Source organism: Carya illinoinensis, chromosome 9 (assembly GCF_018687715.1).
Source record: "Carya illinoinensis cultivar Pawnee chromosome 9, C.illinoinensisPawnee_v1, whole genome shotgun sequence".
Classification (NCBI taxonomy): Eukaryota; Viridiplantae; Streptophyta; class Magnoliopsida; order Fagales; family Juglandaceae; genus Carya; species Carya illinoinensis.
Window position 1 is genome coordinate 16,014,615 of NC_056760.1, and position 17,861 is coordinate 16,032,475.

Consider the following 17,861-nt stretch of genomic DNA (forward strand, 5'->3'; position numbering starts at 1 on the left):
ATTTTAAATTCCTAACGTTTTAAAATTGTGTTTCTCGGGATCCAAACCAAACTCAGAGAACTAAAGGTCAAAACTAGCTTTTTCACATAGGCCATTCGACACCGACCGAATATTTTTGTATTACCTTGTTTTCGAATATGCTAGTTGACAGAAGTGCATTATGAACTTTATTCGCTCTTTGATTATGCATAAAAAAACATGCCTCTTTCATGATGGAAGGTTTCCAAGCAAAACGAAAAGAGAGAACCTACCATCGTGATCATGAAATAATACTATTTAATTTCCTCTTTTTCATGGATAGATTCGCTGTGAATACAGAACTCTAAATTTTTTTAGGAGTAACTTTTTTACTTTAAGAGATGTTCATGTAAGATAAAAAATATTATAAAATTATAAAACATAACTATTTTTAAAATTAAATATTGATAATTTTTCAAATATCGCAGAAATAAAATTTTAAAAATACAACTTAATGTCTATTTCAAATTTTTACGACAATATTTCATAAAATAAGACTCATCTATTATTATTTTTATAAATATGAAATATTTAGAATGCCATATTTCATTCTAATACCTATTTTAGTGAATATGAAATATTTTTGTAAATATGAAATCTTTTATTTTTGAAACCATTGAGTATTTTTTTAAATACCATTTTTCATTTATATCTAATTTAGTTTATCAAATTTTATATAAAATATATCTAGTTTGGTGTTATATTATGCATATAATGCTACAATAGAGGCCTTAAATAAATTTTTTCTTCCTTATTGAATTTTAGAAGATAAAATATATCTACTATTTTTTATATGTATCATCAATTTAAAATAATTTTTCTTATATTTTCATTTTGAATTCTACATTAAGAAACTTAATATTGTATAATAAATACTTTTACATCAATTTTAATATTTTATTATTTCTCATAATCTTAATTTTAATTTAATTTTATAGAGGCCACATCCTTAAAACTAAATAATATATAAAAATTATATAAAATTTAAGAGTGATAGGAAAACAAGGTTCTGCTTGGCCACTGAGTTTTTTCAGATGATAATTTTGAATTTTAAGATTAAATATTAAAATATTATATTTTAATATTATTATTATTTTAGAATTTGAAAAAATAAGAAAAAAGTTGAATTGTTTATTATATTTTATATGAGGATTTGAAAAAATTGTAATGATGAGATGAAAATTTTATATTTGAGATGAGAATTTTTTTGTGGTTAAACAGTACTTTAGCGAGATATATTTTTATATATATTAAAATTTTATAAAATTTTAAAAAGCATATGGGAATAAAATTTTTTTTAAGGGACCAATTCTTATATATATTAAATTATAAATAACATTTAGGAGTTGTTTTGAATTTTAAATCTCAGCTCTACGAAGTTTAATGCCACTGTGTGAATGTAAAGACGTCAGTCATGACGCAAAGCAAGTGAGAACTTACATCAAAAAACCATAAAATAGTCAAACCGCCAGGCACTAAGGCACGTAAAGTCATGCTAGGGCGGCAGGACCTATACACAACGTGTTCGGAGATTGTATTTTACTTTTTTTTTTTTTTTTTCTTTTATGAATAATATTTAGATCACCGCTGGTAGCTCTAGCTGTGGCCACCGTTGGGGGTTTTTTTTTTATTAATGAATAAGAATTTTTTTTAATATTATTATAAATTTTTAAATATTTAAAAATATTAAAAAAATAAAATAAAAAACAAAAAAAATTCTAGAGCCTAGCATGACTCTAACATGACTTTTTTTTTTTTTTAAATGTAAATTTTTAATATTTTAAGATATATTTATTTAAAAGAATTTATAATATCATTAAAATATACTTTTAAGTAAAAAGAGTCAAACACATCATCAGGCGGGACCATAGCATTTTCCAAGAAATTTACAACCGCATGTCCAAACAGATCGGGAAAAGCAAGAAATATGTTGAGGAATCCCACGCAACTCTCTCTCTCTCTCTCTCTCTCTCTCTCTTATGAGTACTGCGTTATTCCTCTTTTACATATATATAAGCAGCACAAGGTTCTCAAGGTTTAGCGCCCACCGAATAGCCATCCCAAAGTTCGGGTCTCAATCATGTCTACTAATGGCGTGCACATCGCCGCTTATCCGTACCCAACCTCAGGCCATATTATACCTGTGCTCGACCTTGCCCACCGCCTGCTCACCCGCGGCCTCACTGTCACCGTTTTTGTTACCACCTCTAACCTTCCTCTGCTTCAACCTTACTTCTCCGCACACCCGTCTTCTCTTAAACACCTGGTTCTCCCATCCCCTGATATTACAGCTCCTTCGCAGAAGAGGCTCCTTGCTACCATGCGCGCCTTACGTGACCTTCACTATCCTATCCTCCTCCAATGGTTCCGATCTCATTCCTCGCCTCCTGTTGCTATTATCTCCGATTTTTTTCTCGGCTGGACAAACGACCTAGCGTACGAGCTCGGTGTTCCACGGTTAGTCTTCTCACCTTCTGGTGCCTTGGGGATGTCAGTTGCTCTCTCTCTCTGTCGCGATCCACCAGAAAACGTTGATCCATATCAGGATATCAATTTCCAAGTTTCGTTTCCAAATATTCCGAACTCCCCAGCATTCCCATGGTGGCAGATTCCCGGACATTATAAAAATGTAAAGGGGGACTCGGATTTGGAATTTTTTAGAAACGACATGCTGACCAATACGGTGAGTTGGGGGATGTTGTTCAACTCGTTTATCGAGTTGGAGAACGTTTACTTCACGCATCTGAAGAAAGAACTCGGAAATGATCGAGTGTGGGCCATAGGACCCGTATTGCCTCCTGAGAACGGTGATTTACAGGAATACATTGTTAGAGGTGGAGTAAGCTCTGTACCGTGCCATGAGCTAATGAACTGGTTGGATGCTCGTCCTAACAACTCAATTGTCTATGTCTGCTTCGGTAGCCGTGCGGTGTTGACACAAAGGCAAATGGATGTGCTGACTGCTGCGTTAGAGCAAAGCGGCATCCAGTTTGTTTTGTGCGTGAGGGTGCCTCGCGAAGACGAGCAGAAGCAGGCGAATGCTGATCATGGCGTGATTCCTGATGGGTTCGAAGATCGCATGGAGGGCAGAGGATTTGTAATAAAGGGATGGGCGCCACAGGTCTCAATACTGAGCCACCGAGCCGTGGGTGCGTTCATGACTCATTGCGGGTGGAACTCGGTGCTGGAGGGAATCACTGCGGGAGTTGTGATGTTGACATGGCCAATGGGTGCAGACCAGTACTCGAACGCAAAGTTGTTGGTGGATGAGTTAGGGGTTGCAATCAGAGCTTGTGAGGGCAATCAAAACATTCCCGAGTCAGCCGAGTTGGCTCGGCTGTTGGCCATCTCAGTTGAAGAGACTAGGCCAGAGAGGGTTCTGGCCAAAGAGCTGAGTGCTGCAGCCGCAAGTGCAGTTAAAGGAGGAAGTTCAGATACAAATTTGGATGAGTTCATCAAACAGTTGGGTGATCTTGGAAAGTGATCAGAGCCAAACATTTATATTTCTTTATCTTCATAGCTAACTATTTTGTTCTTCCAAACGATCAAACATATGTTTACTCTAATATATACCAATTATTGTTTTAAGCACGTGTCACTCTGGATTTGTTACTTCACTTGTCTTTTCCTCGACTCCATTTCATCATGTCATTTCCTAATTACCTCCTCGTATTATTTATATATCTGTACAGAAGTATTATAGTTACTAAGATTTCCCACGAAAATAAACTTATAGACAAACATTATTTTATATAATAAGTGAGATTTATTTTATAATAAAAGTAAATTTACAATTTACGATATCCCATCAAGCCATGTTAGATTAAGTTTACTTTCTATAAGATCTCTTTGTAGATAAAGTATTTCACATACATAGAAGCATACTTCTCTTACTATTGGAAAATGATGAAGGTGACTCTTATCTTAATTTTTATCACCAAGGCATAACCTGACGTTTGCAGACATGTATGCTTGTTATATTAAATGAAACTTTCAGTTTCAGCCCCCCCCTCTCCTCTCTCGTGATGACTATCTAATTACTTCATCTTCTTGCCTCTTTTTAATTTTTTGAGTCCTGCTGTTCACACTCAATTGTTCCTTCCTCTTTCCTTGGACTACTTATGTTTTTTGTTATTTCTATCCCTAGGAATTGAATACAATTCTTAATTGAAATGAAAGAGAATGGTAGTTCATGGAAGGTGGTTTTTCTTATAAGCATGCTTGATGGTTTTTAATAAGGTTGAAGATGTAAGATTCCATTTTTTATATACGAGCGTCATTTCGTTTCTCTCTTTTCCATATAAAATGCAACTACAAATTCGCACCAAATTTCATGCATTGAGATTATGCATGACTGAATCTATATCTAACAATATATTATTAGCAAACACAAAGGATGTGACACATGCAGAGGTCATATTTTCAGCTTTTGCTTTAAGGTGTCATGTCTAAGTATGGTTTACTTAGACACTATTACTATCTAGGCATGCATTAGCATCGTGCACATACCGTAGGTATTAATCTATCAAATAATGGCTAACACCTATTGAAGATAGTCATGACTGGAAAAGGTTTTGTTAACTCGACAGTTTTGTTCTTTTGTATTTGTAAGCAGGAAATTATAGTAAGGGGTTGTTTTTTGAATTTTTTTTTGGTTGGTCTTAAAGGATATGCTACTGTATTCAGATTTTCATGTAGAGAGCTCACATTAACCAAAAGGTAAAGTGACATAGACTAGTGTAAAAGGCCAACTTAATTGGCAAAAAGTGATATTACCAGGTTTGAGAGTTAGAACTTTTCCAGGTTGACGCGTAGTGATGATACAGGCACTAAGGACATTCAGAATGTCAAAAAACAGTTTTACAGCTTATATTCACTTATTTTTCGATGTTAACACCTTTTAATGAAGTGAATTGTTTTGTTCCCTTGTTATTAATGCAGTAACTTAGGTTCAATTATCTTGACTTTGATTATCAACCTGTCTGGCTAAGCTTCAGATCCTAATGGTAAGACCTCCCTCTCCATTTAATGGATTGTTCTAGGATTTAATCACTTGGTTTTATTTTCTAATTTGTGCATGTTTATGCCTTGTATATTAGTCCAACTTATTAAAGAAATTGTTTTCTAACTTGGAATTCTCTGGACCATACAATAAGGGTAAGAGTGTGGCTTACAATCTTTTGCTGTTAAATCTTCTTTGTTGTAAGTAGTGAGTTGAGAAGACAAGCCATTATTGGTTAAGATTCATTGATATTTTCTGTTATATTGGCTCTATTGCGTGGATTGCAAACTGCACAAGTTTGATGAGGCCTATGTGTTGGAAACACTGTAGTTGGATCCATATCTGGTGGTGTAAACTGTTTTTTTATTAAAACACAAAAGTCTTGCATAGAACCAATATGGTATGTTCTCCCCCATTTTCTTTTGCAAGCAAGCCTACCCATTTTGCAAGCCACTCTCATGTATTGCCGTGATGCTGATACAGTTACAATTACTTGACTATGTAAAGCTATAACTTCTTTTCTGCTGTGTGTGTAAGGGTCATATATTATGTTTTTTTTATGAAGAAAAAAGAGAATTCATCAGTTGATTTCTTTGTTCTTTTTTGTTGCAAGTTTGGTTTAATTAAAGATTACAGTGTGCTAAGATGGCAATTGTATTCCCTTTTATGGTAATGGAAATGTCTTAAACAGTGTGATCTTTGAAAGTTGCTTGGATCAGTAACTAAAAGGATCAGTAATTTTTTTAGTTACTGATCCAAGCAACATGGGCCCATAGCCTTTGGGCCAAATGACTGGTGTATTAAATATGGAGGCGGAAAATAAGAGAAGGGGGGGGGGGGGGGGACTTTCAAGAGGCATAAATGAGGCCTTTAATTATCATTGATTGACCCATTACATGAGACATGCACTGTGCACAGCCACCTGTTCATAGATTGCAGTTAAGAAAAGTTACAAAGGGGCACATATATATTCCTTAGGTTGTAGATTATTGTAATCACATAGGTCTAGTGACCACCCAGGTTCCCATGTACACTTGATCAAGGTGTTTGAAGCCGAGTCTGGGATTTGTAGATGTCCCCAGTATTATTACTCAATATTTATCTATATCATGTTCAATTAGTTGCATGAAGAAATTAAGCAGGACACATTATTTATTTTTTCTCATTCTATTGTCTTTTAAGAGGATGTTTGTCATTGTGGTGTGAAGTTGTAACAGATGATAATAAAAAAGTCCAGCTCTATTTTCTTCCAGGCTTTTGAGTTTTTTCACACAAATCTCAGCAGTGCCACAGAACAATAGAGAGAGTATGAATCCAGCCAGACTCATGAAGAATCCTTGGATACACCTTTATTATTGGATCAAGTACAGGCTTAAACTTACAAGCTTTAACTACTGGTTTATCTTCTTAGCACTACCATTACCTATTATTTTACTAGATGAGATTAAGGCTTTTGCTAGACTATTGTGAAGGAAATGTCAACTGTGTGAAAAAAGATCAACATGCTAGTGTTACTATGGTAGTATCTCAGTTACATTTTAAGTGCTGAATACTGCAATTTGCAAGGTAAAAGTCTCCCCCATTGTAAAGTGTGAATTGTATACTGGTTTCTCTGAGAAAATATGTATGTATTTTCAAAGCAGATACCTTAAAAGGTTTTTGTGTCACTTATGCATGTATATTCCTGATTATGTTTCATTCTTAAATTTTGTCATTTTATTCTAGGATCCATTTTAAAGTATTACAATAGTTCATTATTCTGTCTCTTCATAAATATAAGTGGTGATTTGTAATCAGAGGTTAAATCGATATTTCTGGTAGAGTTCTGGTGTTGGAACTCCTTGTCATTGGCAGTGTATGTGAATACAGGTTTAAGTTTGTAAGAATTTTTTTTTTCCAAATTAAGAGAACTTAACAAAAAAGTACAAAGATCATGCATCCTAGTACTCGAGTACGACATGGACATCATAAGTCATTAAAAGAAATAAAAGAAGTTTTGTAACTGAAAACAGTTAACTGGTTTATTCTTTTGTTGTATAATAGAAGTCTTACCTCTGAACTTCTGGGCGCTAGATTTTGTGGTGTTGGGGAATTTCATGACTTGAACTGCTGGTTGTCATGAGTAACCATGAAGTCAAATTGGGGGGATAATGAGAATCGGAAGAGGTGGTTTCAAATATCTGGATTTTCCTTTATAAATCATCACAATATCCTTCTTCTATTAGTCACCTGCAGTCTGTACCCATGATAAACAAAGTTTATGTTCAGTGAATCCAATCCTTGATGTTTTATCTAAACAAATTTGAGGTTGCAGATTTTAGCCTTTGTAGGAAAGAATTTTTATGTATGTATCTTCTTGGTACACCTGTTCTTCACTGTTGGACTGGAAAGTATACTCCAATATTTGCTTATCAGTTGGTTCGGTTGGCTTTCTAGAGAATCTTTCTGGTTGTTGTTTTCTAAAGTTTATTAATCTGCTTGTGGTGATACACAAGTATTATTGAGTGGCGAAGTAGCTGACCAGGCCTGAGTGTCTATTAAAGTCATTTTTATTCTTCATTAGCTCAATTCTAATATTTTTATATTTGGCTAGATAAATTATGGTACTAAATTATGTTGCTTTTATTTCTTACTTCTTACTATCATTGTTTTATTTTATTTTGTGGTAGCAATATGGTGATATCAGAACTCTGTATACTGCCAAAAAGCTTGAGGTATGTAACTTAATTAAATGTTTTCTGGGAGTAGCGTATGTCTGTCATAGAATTTGATTATGGTGTACAGGCCAAATGTATCGTAATGTACGAAAAATTAGAAATTGTTTGGCTGGACACAAGAAAATTCCAAGTTTTCATCACTAAACTGTAGATGTCAGAGGGCTGGGAGTTCCATTGACTGTTTTGTGGTACCAGGTGTTTGCCACAAACTCTTTCTTAAACAATCATAAGTCATTACTATGTGACGTTCTGGTCGATTAGAATAATCCAGCTTTTCAATATGGTGTTGCCAACATGTCAACCAAATCTATTTCTCTTTTATGTACTTATCTTAAGGAAAGCCTGTGCAGCATGCATCATTTCAATGCCCCATGATTGGGCTTTTTTATTAAATAATCTACGATTGTTTTTTTGCATTAAATGATCATTCATTTCCTCTGTTGGCTCAATGGCAAGGAGTAAGTAATCCATTTATTTGCAATGTCTTGGTGATTATCTCATTAATCTCCCAAATATTTTTTTTTTTATTAAATTCTAAGTGATAATTGCTAAAAGAAAGTTCTTTAGTGGTTTGGGTTTATGATGAAAGGAAGTAACTAGCCTTCCATGGTATGTCACCCCAAACTTCTTGCTGGATTTTCCAATTTTTCCAAAAAGCTTAAAATGTTAAGATATCTGCCATACTCAGTTGAATCCTGTGTTCCTCTCTTCCTTTTCTTCAGGTGAGACTGACTCACAAGTGTTAATGCAGGTGTTTGCATGTCAAAATGCTGAGAGCTGCTCATGCTTTTGTTATTTACCTCTGTTGCCTTCATATGTGTATTTGAGGTGACAATTGACTACAAACTTTCTTGGATGTAAACACCATCTTGTATGTTCTTATACTGTTAGGAAAGAGAGACCTGTATCTTGGAGGTAGGTGGCGTTTCAACTAGATAGGATTGCTTGGGCTATTATCACATGCTCCACGTGATCTATGCCAAGCATGTGTTTTCTCTTTCTTCTGCTTGACCGGGCTTATATTTTACTGAGCTCTGTTATTCATGGTTGGTCTTATTTAGTTTTCTTTTTGCACTTTGATTGTAGGATTCCTATCATTGGAGCTAAAGACCTAGACTTTCATCGACTTTTTGTGGAGGCAACTTCTCGTGGAGGTATCAAAAGTGTAAGTTGAAGTAATTTACAACAAGTTAGTTGATTTTTGTATCATCTTTTATGTGAATGCACATTTGGGACTCCTCCATATTAGGCTTTTGTTTAAAATTTTAATTTTGTAATCTCATCAGAATATCATTTTAAAAATGTCCCGTTGACAAGTGATTGAAAAGTTGTGGTGGTCCTTTGGGTCTTTGATTCTTTACATTTTTATAGTGTTAGCTAAATGATGTCATTCATTTTATGGGTGTTCTGTATTTATAAGATCAAGCCATCCCATTTTTCTGTTTAATGGGAACATATGTGAACGCTTAAAATTCCACACCTAAGATCTTTGAACGTTAGATTTCCTCCCTAAGAGATATTTTAACTAGAAATACTTTTAACTCCAGATGATGTCAATGTCATATCTCGAGTGAAAGCCCCTTACCATTGTCTATCTTAATTGCTGGGTGCAATTTAAAGAGAGAAAAAACAATGAGGAGGAATCCAATTGCTTTAACGCTGCTCTTGTAGAGCTCTCGGGCTGCTTTAAATGCAATAGGCCTTCCACATTGGATTTCTCTCTGATTTGAATACTGTAATTCAATAAACTAAATTTGGTCTCCCAATTCTATATTTCCAACTTTAGTGTCCATACATATGCATATTTTTTGATCTTCCATGAAAATGATGAATAGAAGGGTGGAATGCTGATGTGAGATCTCGTGTACACCGCTTTCCTGTCATGAAGTGACTTCAGTTGTTAGCTTTCTGCAATATCCAGCCTTTCTTTTTCTACTTTTGACATGAACTTACATTGCCTTTTATCATACACAACAATCTAACTTGAGAAGCTCCAACATACAGATAACCGATAAATTGGAAACCTGTAAATACGAACCTTAGTTGTCTTTGCTGATTTCTTCTTTCTTGTGTTCTACCAGGTTATTTTTTCTTCCTGGTTGCTGAGTGCAATTTAGTATGTAATTTCTGCTTATCTGGAAAAGTGGAATTTACAAGTTATTAGGGAGAGAAGATGGAAAGAAGTAACTGCTGTTTTCAACTTTCCTTGCACAGCTACTAATGCTTCTTTTGTGCTGTGCAAGTACTATTTTTCATTACTCCACCACTATGAACAAATATATTTTTTCAAGGCTCGGGGATGGGTCCCTATATCTTCCGGTGAGTGCATACAGCAACCACCCCTTCTTTTAACATTTAGTATTGGATTCAGTTTTATAAAAACCTATCTTTGGCTGATTCTTTGACGAGCCCACCCTTAATCCCAGTTCCAATTCAAAGAACAAAATCTTTGCAGCCAACACCAGAAATCCAAGCAGCTCTGCTCCAGCAGCAAAGGATAAATACTGCAGAATTGGATGGAGGTATCTACATTTCTTTTCAATTCCTAAAATCCAGGAGGAAAAACAGAGGATAAAATTGGGTGTAGCGATATTAATATTAGCTATAAATCTTATTTAGTGTTAGCTCTTGTTTTGAAAACAGAGTACAATAATATCAAGGGGGCATGCTCCCATGTACAGCCATAAGGATGCTATATAAAAGAAATCTCAGCAATAGCTAGCTACACCAAATAAGAGACCAAGCCAGACCATAATATGTAACCATTTAACTTAGCAAAGGAAATTATCTAAGCTCCCCAAGTCTTTGCTATTTCTGTAGTCACTGAAGAGGATTGAAAGAGTAATGACACAAACTGTCTGTCAGAATAAATAGCCCAAAACATATCAAGTCCAATGTGAGCTAGAGTTGTACATATAGGCACTCCATATGAAGTAAACCATGGTAAGATGTAAACTGTTAGAATGGAGAAGCTTGCCTTTGGCATTTATGGACTTATCACTTGTCTTCAATTGCTGCATTTTAATTGGTTAAAGCTGTTGCAGATCAATAATGGATGCTGAAGGGATTCTATATGCTTGGACTTTTCTCAGGAGACTTGGTGTTCTATACGCTGCGGCCTGGTTTTTTCTACATGGATTTTGATCTAATTTACAAAAGCCTTGAAGAGGGAGGAGAACCAGGAAAGAAAGAACTACCTGAAGGTGTATTAAGGTAGAGTTTCCCTTTTTTTCTACATTGTTCTTACAATCATCATATAAGTTCCACAATCTAGTAATATGTTACATAATCTATTACACAATAATAAATAATTGAATATGCTAGAAATATAATTTCTACAGTTTTTTCTGCACGGTTTGATTTCTTGTGACACCCATTTCCTTGATGGTGTTTTCCCAGCTGTAAAAATTATGTGATAGAGGATATTTTCTATTTTCCCCCCCTTAATACCTCATGGTTTATGTTTTGGATGATACATGTTGATTTATTTTGTAACTTAGGCCAAACAACTTATGCAAAACTTTAATATAATTCATGATCTTCTAACACAAGTGAAAAAAAAATTACTACTGGATGTTTCAGTAGTATTTTATTTTTAAATTTTGTAATTGAGTATTTTCGACGACTAAACATCATTGGGAATAGGCCTAAAATCATCGCAATTGCTCTTTTCTAGCAATTTCTATGAGTTGGAAAAAATTGTATATGCAACAAAGAAAGCAAGTGCGGCTTCTGATATTGAGTATTTGTAGCAATTTTGTGAATTTTTGCAACTATTTTTGCGCATTGGGAAAAAATTTAAATGCAACAAAAGAAGCAAGCGTTGCTTCGGATATTGGGTATTTGCAGCAATTTTTGAGTATTTGCAATGATTTTTGCGCGTTGGGAAAAATTTAAATGCAACAAAGGAAGGAAGCACTGCTTCTAATATTGAGAATTTGCAGCGATATTGAGAGTTTTCCAACGATTAAAATCGCTGCAATTGATCTTTTGTAGCGATCCAAGTGGGAATGGGGTAGTGTGCTAATTTAGAATTTACAGTGAAAATAAATCGCTGGAAATGATAGTATTTGCAACGTCTTTTTCATATCGCTAAAATTAATTAGAAGTGAAAGGATTATATTGTTGAACGTGCAGCGAACAAAAAAGCGTTGTAATAGATCTATTGCAACAATTTTTGCTAGTATTTGCAACGATTTTGAGCGTTGCAAAAGGCCAGATTCCTTGTAGTGCCATTTGGCAGATTGGTAACAAACTCTTGCATCTACAATCTTCCCCTTTAATGGATTAATGACAAAATAAACTTTGATGAATGTAATATAAACCTGTCAAAACAAAACCAATAGACTAAGAAACCGAGTGGAAATTTCAAGCAAATAATCAAGAAAAAAATGACATGGAACAATGATTAAGATTAGTATTATCATAATTCACAAGATTTAAACTCTAATTCAAAGTCTAAGAATGTTTTAGTCCAACATCAAATTTATGTTCAGCAAAATTAAACTTTTCTTCCCCTCAATATTAAACAACACAAAAAAAAATCATTTAACCTCTTCTCAACAAATTCATTTCAACAACAAATTCATTTAACTCCCTCTCAACAACACACTTACTCAAACTCTCTCCAAATTTCACAATATCAAAAAAAATAAATCACAGTTCTTCTCTCCACTCCCTTTTTCTAACTAATTTGACAAGACTTATAAGAGAATAAATACCACTTATATGTGCCGAGATGAAGACCCTAAGATAGATCCTGATTTGACACTGCTAAAACTCCCTTTGATCTTAACTCAACCATGCATTTTGATAAATCTAATGTATGAGTATGAACGCATGTCAAATAATGAGCAAATGATTAAGACAACGTGGTTGAGAAAAAACCAAAATTCTTTCACTTTCCTTTCTCCTTGAATCTCATCTGGATAGTCAAGTCAACAAGATTAGAGTAGAAATAGCCAAGATCAGAATTGAATAAATAATTAATTAGGAACACCACAAATTCTTAATATGAACGTCAACTTCTTAACATACCACATCATCAGAACACAAAAAACTTACTAAATAAAATTCTTCAAAAACCTTGGCATTCTTTTGTGCTTAATCCACTATACTCACATAGCCTTACCCATACTTTCTATTCTTAATTCTTAGCTGATATATCTAAAATATCTAAAAATATTGTGGAGATAATGATAAGTTATCAACAACTCAATAAGCAGAGAATATATACTAGTATGTAAACATAAGCATCTTCATAGAATTCAAAATGCAGAAACATCATAGAATTCAGTTTCAATATGGAGATCTCAAAAATGTTATTATCAGGATATCAGAGCGACATTTCAAACTGTTTATATTCAAAAAACCCTTTGGTGTAGCATGACTAAACGTCATCATCTTAACATATCATATCATTTCATATCGTATCGTCATATCATATTAGAGATCATGTTTAACCCTCATGGTAGGATTGTGATATCCCCAGTGGCCAAACTAAGCAATATCAGAATGTGAATCTTTCCCTTATTCATTCTCAGAGTGTGCTCACAGGAAAGACAATGCAAAAAAGCTACTTTGTTTACAAAGTGGGTGCACTTATATAAAAAATGTTGGTACTAACCATATAACAAAATCAAAATCATTGTATCAGAATCAGAATATCATGCCAAAAATTTTTAAGATGCCACATCATATCAAAATAGAGTATTAAACAGATTCATGTAATTTTCACATAATTATAACATATTCAAAGCATCTTTATATAGCATGTACAATATTCTCAAATTTCATAATCTCTCTTTTGCGCAGTTCAGAAACAGTATGTTAAAATTTTGCTCATGTCTACACCAATCATGTTAGAAAATACTTTCTCTTTATACATCTTTCATGAGTAATATAGAACACATAACTGAGGTTGTTTACACATTTCTTTTCAAAACATAACATGCATATTTTTTATATATAAAATCAACCTTATTTAATTTTCCTTTTTATGCAAAGTCTAGCATAGAAACCCTGCTTATACGAGCTTTTTTAATTTTTTTGAATTTTCTCACAACAGTGCCAGAGGAGTATCAATCATCTCCTATAAAGTAGTCACGCAACTTCCGTAAATTTTCAATTGCAAACGTATTTTGGTACTTAAGCCTAAAATACTAAAATAACTTATTTTTCCTAAAAAAATCTAGAATTCTAGTACCCCAAAAAATCATCACTTCCCAATTTAATCGATATCCAGTTAATTTCTAGGACTAATACTTTAAATTATAAATCATTTTTTGTAAAATAAGTGTAGGGCTAACATATTTAATCAATTAAAGTTAAGCCATGTAAAATACATCTCCAACTTAATAGCCACCTAACGTAATCCCAACTCATATACAAGTTTATTTAAAAATCAAACCCACAATAAGATAGACTCAATATAAGTCTAGCCCAACAAAAACATTCCAAATAGGCTTAATTGATTCAACTACAAGCCCCATTTGTAATTACCCAACCCAAATTTAAAACACATGTTACATCTATTTTTAGACTTTACCGAACTACACGACACATATATGACACTTTTGAAATAACAATAACTATTGGTACAGATCTATACCACGAGAACCTCACAAAAAAGCAAGAAAGTAATATAGACATGGAGAGAGCACTATGCGATGGAGGTTGAGTTTATGTGGGCTTCCAAGCTCGGCTAAGATCAATGGCGGCCAACTGGATTGAGGTCAATGGAGGCAGAGATTGAGAGGGGCAGAGAAATGCCGTGATGATTGGAATCCACTAGAAGATCACGATGGAACAAAAACATACTGCTCGGATAGGGGATGACGGAATGCATCTAATTAAGCTCAATGGAAGGAGGATCTATGACTACCCAAGAGTTCTGACGCCCTTTAGTGTTTCTTGGTTGTTTTCGGTGTGTGGTAGTGGCTAAAGAATCTATGTGTAAGGGCTGTGCATGGCTTGGGGTGCTCTATTTTGGGTGTATGAAAATAGAGGCTGGCTTGTGCAGGTTGGCAATGGGGAGGTTTCTTTGGGGTGTTTTTTGCGAGTTGTGTTGCTGGCTATGGAAGAGCAGGCAACAGTTGGTTTCAGCCTTGTGGGTGGACATATACTTTTGTTGGTAATGGGAAGAGGGGTTTGTGGTGGTTGTGTGGCCTTCGTGTTCTTGAAACGAAGAGGATACTGGCAGTTTGGGGAGGAAATGGTAGAAGTGTGGTGGATGCCAAAAGAGACGTGGTTGCTGGCTTCATGTGGGAGATGGTTGGTTCATGATATTCTGAGGGAGGTGGCTCTTCTTTTGTTTTGAGGTGGCTAAGGTAAGGCTGTTGGAGGTGGTTATCATGGCATGGAGTCATGGAGGAGATGCGAATGGTTTGAGGTTGTTCTACCGTGGGGAAGAAAAATTGACCTAATGAGCAGGTTTTCTATGGGTTTCGGCCGGTTTGTGGCATGTTGCTGTGTTTGTTAGGTGGTTGCTAGATATAGAGATGTCCGTGCATGGGCTAGGGGTTGGCTAACATGGGATGTGGCCTTGGCGTGTGAACGTGGGATGTAGCTGGTTGTTGATTGGGTTCACAGTGGCTTGTGAATGGAAAGGTTGTTGTGCATGGGATTAGAGGGAGAGATATAAAGGGAAGGAAAAAAAAAAAGAGCAAAAATTTTGACCCCAAAAAGACGCAGTTTCTTCGAGTGGGCTGGGCTTCCCCACGGGCTTGGGTTTGGCTTGGGCTGGGTGTTACATGGATGAGATGATTTTAAAGATTTGTGAAAAAAAAAGCAGGCCTGATTGTTGTTGTCCATACCTCATTAAACTCAATTGCCACATTTAACACCTACAGGACTTGACAATTTGACCTTGTTGGTAGCCCTTCCACAACTTGGTTGAGTGTAAGATAAAGTCGCCGTAATTAATTCTAGACCATGGGACTTGGCCAAGTTCAAATCAAATTGATGTAATTAATTCTAAACCAGTGAAAAAAATGTATAAAATGCAAGCCAGAAGCCATAGTGTGAGGTAAACAAATAAGACCTATAATCATGAGACGAATCTTCACAACTAACCTAAAAAATGTACAAGTCTTTGTTAGGGTTCCATGGTAACAAGCATGCGGGAGAGGGGAAGATAGAACTTGGGAAGAGAAGTAGACAAGACCTAAGGCCCTTGAAGTGGGAACCGTCGAAGGAACAAGACTCAATTGGAACTAAGTCTCAAGTCACGACATACTGTTTGGAGGGATGAAGCTCACCATTTCAATTAGGAGCAACACAACGTTTAGTGCCAATAAAAGAAGTTGCCGTTTAATTCCTTAGTTGTTGTTTACTTAATAGGAATGTCGTTTACTTAGCTTACTTTCTATTATTTTGCTTTCCACGTGTAGTGCTGCCATTTGATCTGTTACAAGGCATCCGCAATATGTAAGCTATAAATGTTAAAAAAAGAATCATCTAGAAAAGTAGAAGAAACTCTTTTGAATTGGAGGTTAAGGGATCCCTTGAAGTACCCTAATTACCATCTGAATATTTAGTGGCTTTTTATCAAACACCTGTGTTGCATTCTTATTTTCATTGCGTACACCATTATCATTTCCCCTTTCCTTCCTATTTTCATACAATCATCACAGTTCCTTACAAGTGGTATCAGAGCCACCTCATGTGTTCTAAGGCCATGTTACAATAGTTGCAACCGTGCGGCACATGGGGTGATGCTGGCATGGCAGTGTTCATCTGGAGCTAGGAAAGCCTAGCGCACAGCCAGCCTATGTGAGCATTGGGACTACCGTGGACATTGGTTGCGGAGCATAGTGGTTGTTACGATCCCACATCGACTAAGTATGGGATTGGTTGGTGGTTTATAAGCCCTTAGGCACCTTTCCCTTGTAAGTCGGTTTTCAAGGATGAGTTCTACCTAGTGGGTTCATAACAAATGGCATCAGAGCCACACTACATATGGGCCATGTTGCGATGGTTGCAGTCGTGCAGCATATGGGGTGATGCTGGTACAATAGTGTTCATTCGGGGCTAGGAAAAACCTAGTGCACAGCAAACTCGTGTGAGTGTTGGGACTGCCATGGATATTGGCTCTGAAGCGTGGTGGTTGTTATGATCACACATCAACAAGTATGAGATTGGTTGGTAGTTTCTAAGCACTTAGGCACCCTCCCTTGCAAGCCAGTTTTCAAGAGTGACCAGAGTATTCTGGAAATGAATGAATAGATACGACGAATACATGACATGCTACGCACCATGGTAGTAACCCAAAACCAGATCCAAGCTCACTTAGCCCACCCTTCACCTTAACTAGAACCAGCACCAGATCCAAACTACCCCGAGCCTGAACCACATGATCCTTGCAGACCCTTACTTAGAAGCCTCAAACTTGATTTTCCCCATTTCGATGGCAAAGATCCAACAGCTTTGATCTCCAAAAGCTCACATTACTTCGATTTCCACCAGACCCCAACTGCTCACAGACTCTTGATGGCTTCCTACTACATGAGTGGTGATGCTCTTGTCTGGTACCAGGATGCCACTGGTACTCTGCAGTTTGCTTCTTGGCAAGATTTTACAGAGGCTCTTCAACTTTGTTTTGGTCACACTGCCTACGATGACCCCATGGAGGCTCTCACTAGACTCAAACAAACTTCCTCTATTGCTGCTTACAAAGGCCAATTTAAGTCTCTCTCCAATTGAGTCAAAGACCTCTGGATGCTCATAAACTCAGCTACTTCCTTAGTGGCCTTAAGGATGATATTCGACTGCCTTTGTATGCTGAATCTCATCAACTTAAATGCAACATTTGGCCTCACACGCATACAAGAAGAATATATAGTCAGCTCCAAAAAAACATTCAAACCATGGGGAGAAAAAAATTATTATTCATCTACATTTAGTAGCTAATCACCCTCTTCTTCGGGAGATCATCACAACAACATAAATAGACCAGCACCTCAACCCAAGAAAGTGTACTCAATGCAAATAGATGAAAAACACAAAAAGGGCTTGTGTTTCCACTGTGAAGAAAAGTGGAATCCACTACATGTTTGTAAGTCCCCTAAAGTTTATTATATTCATGCTACTAATGAGCCTCACGATGAAAAAGCTAAGGGAATTTT

At 35.7% G+C, this 17,861-nt stretch overlaps 1 protein-coding gene across 1 annotated transcript; it reads left to right on the forward strand.

The window, feature by feature from the left end:
- Nucleotides 1-2,014: 2,014 nt before the first annotated feature.
- On the forward strand, nucleotides 2,015-3,609 carry LOC122276717 (UDP-glycosyltransferase 89B2-like). The gene has a single exon (XM_043086625.1). The coding sequence runs from the start codon at nucleotides 2,099-2,101 to the stop codon at nucleotides 3,500-3,502; it is 1,404 nt and encodes a 467-aa protein (XP_042942559.1). The 5' UTR covers nucleotides 2,015-2,098; the 3' UTR covers nucleotides 3,503-3,609.
- The last annotated feature ends 14,252 nt before the right edge of the window (nucleotides 3,610-17,861 follow it).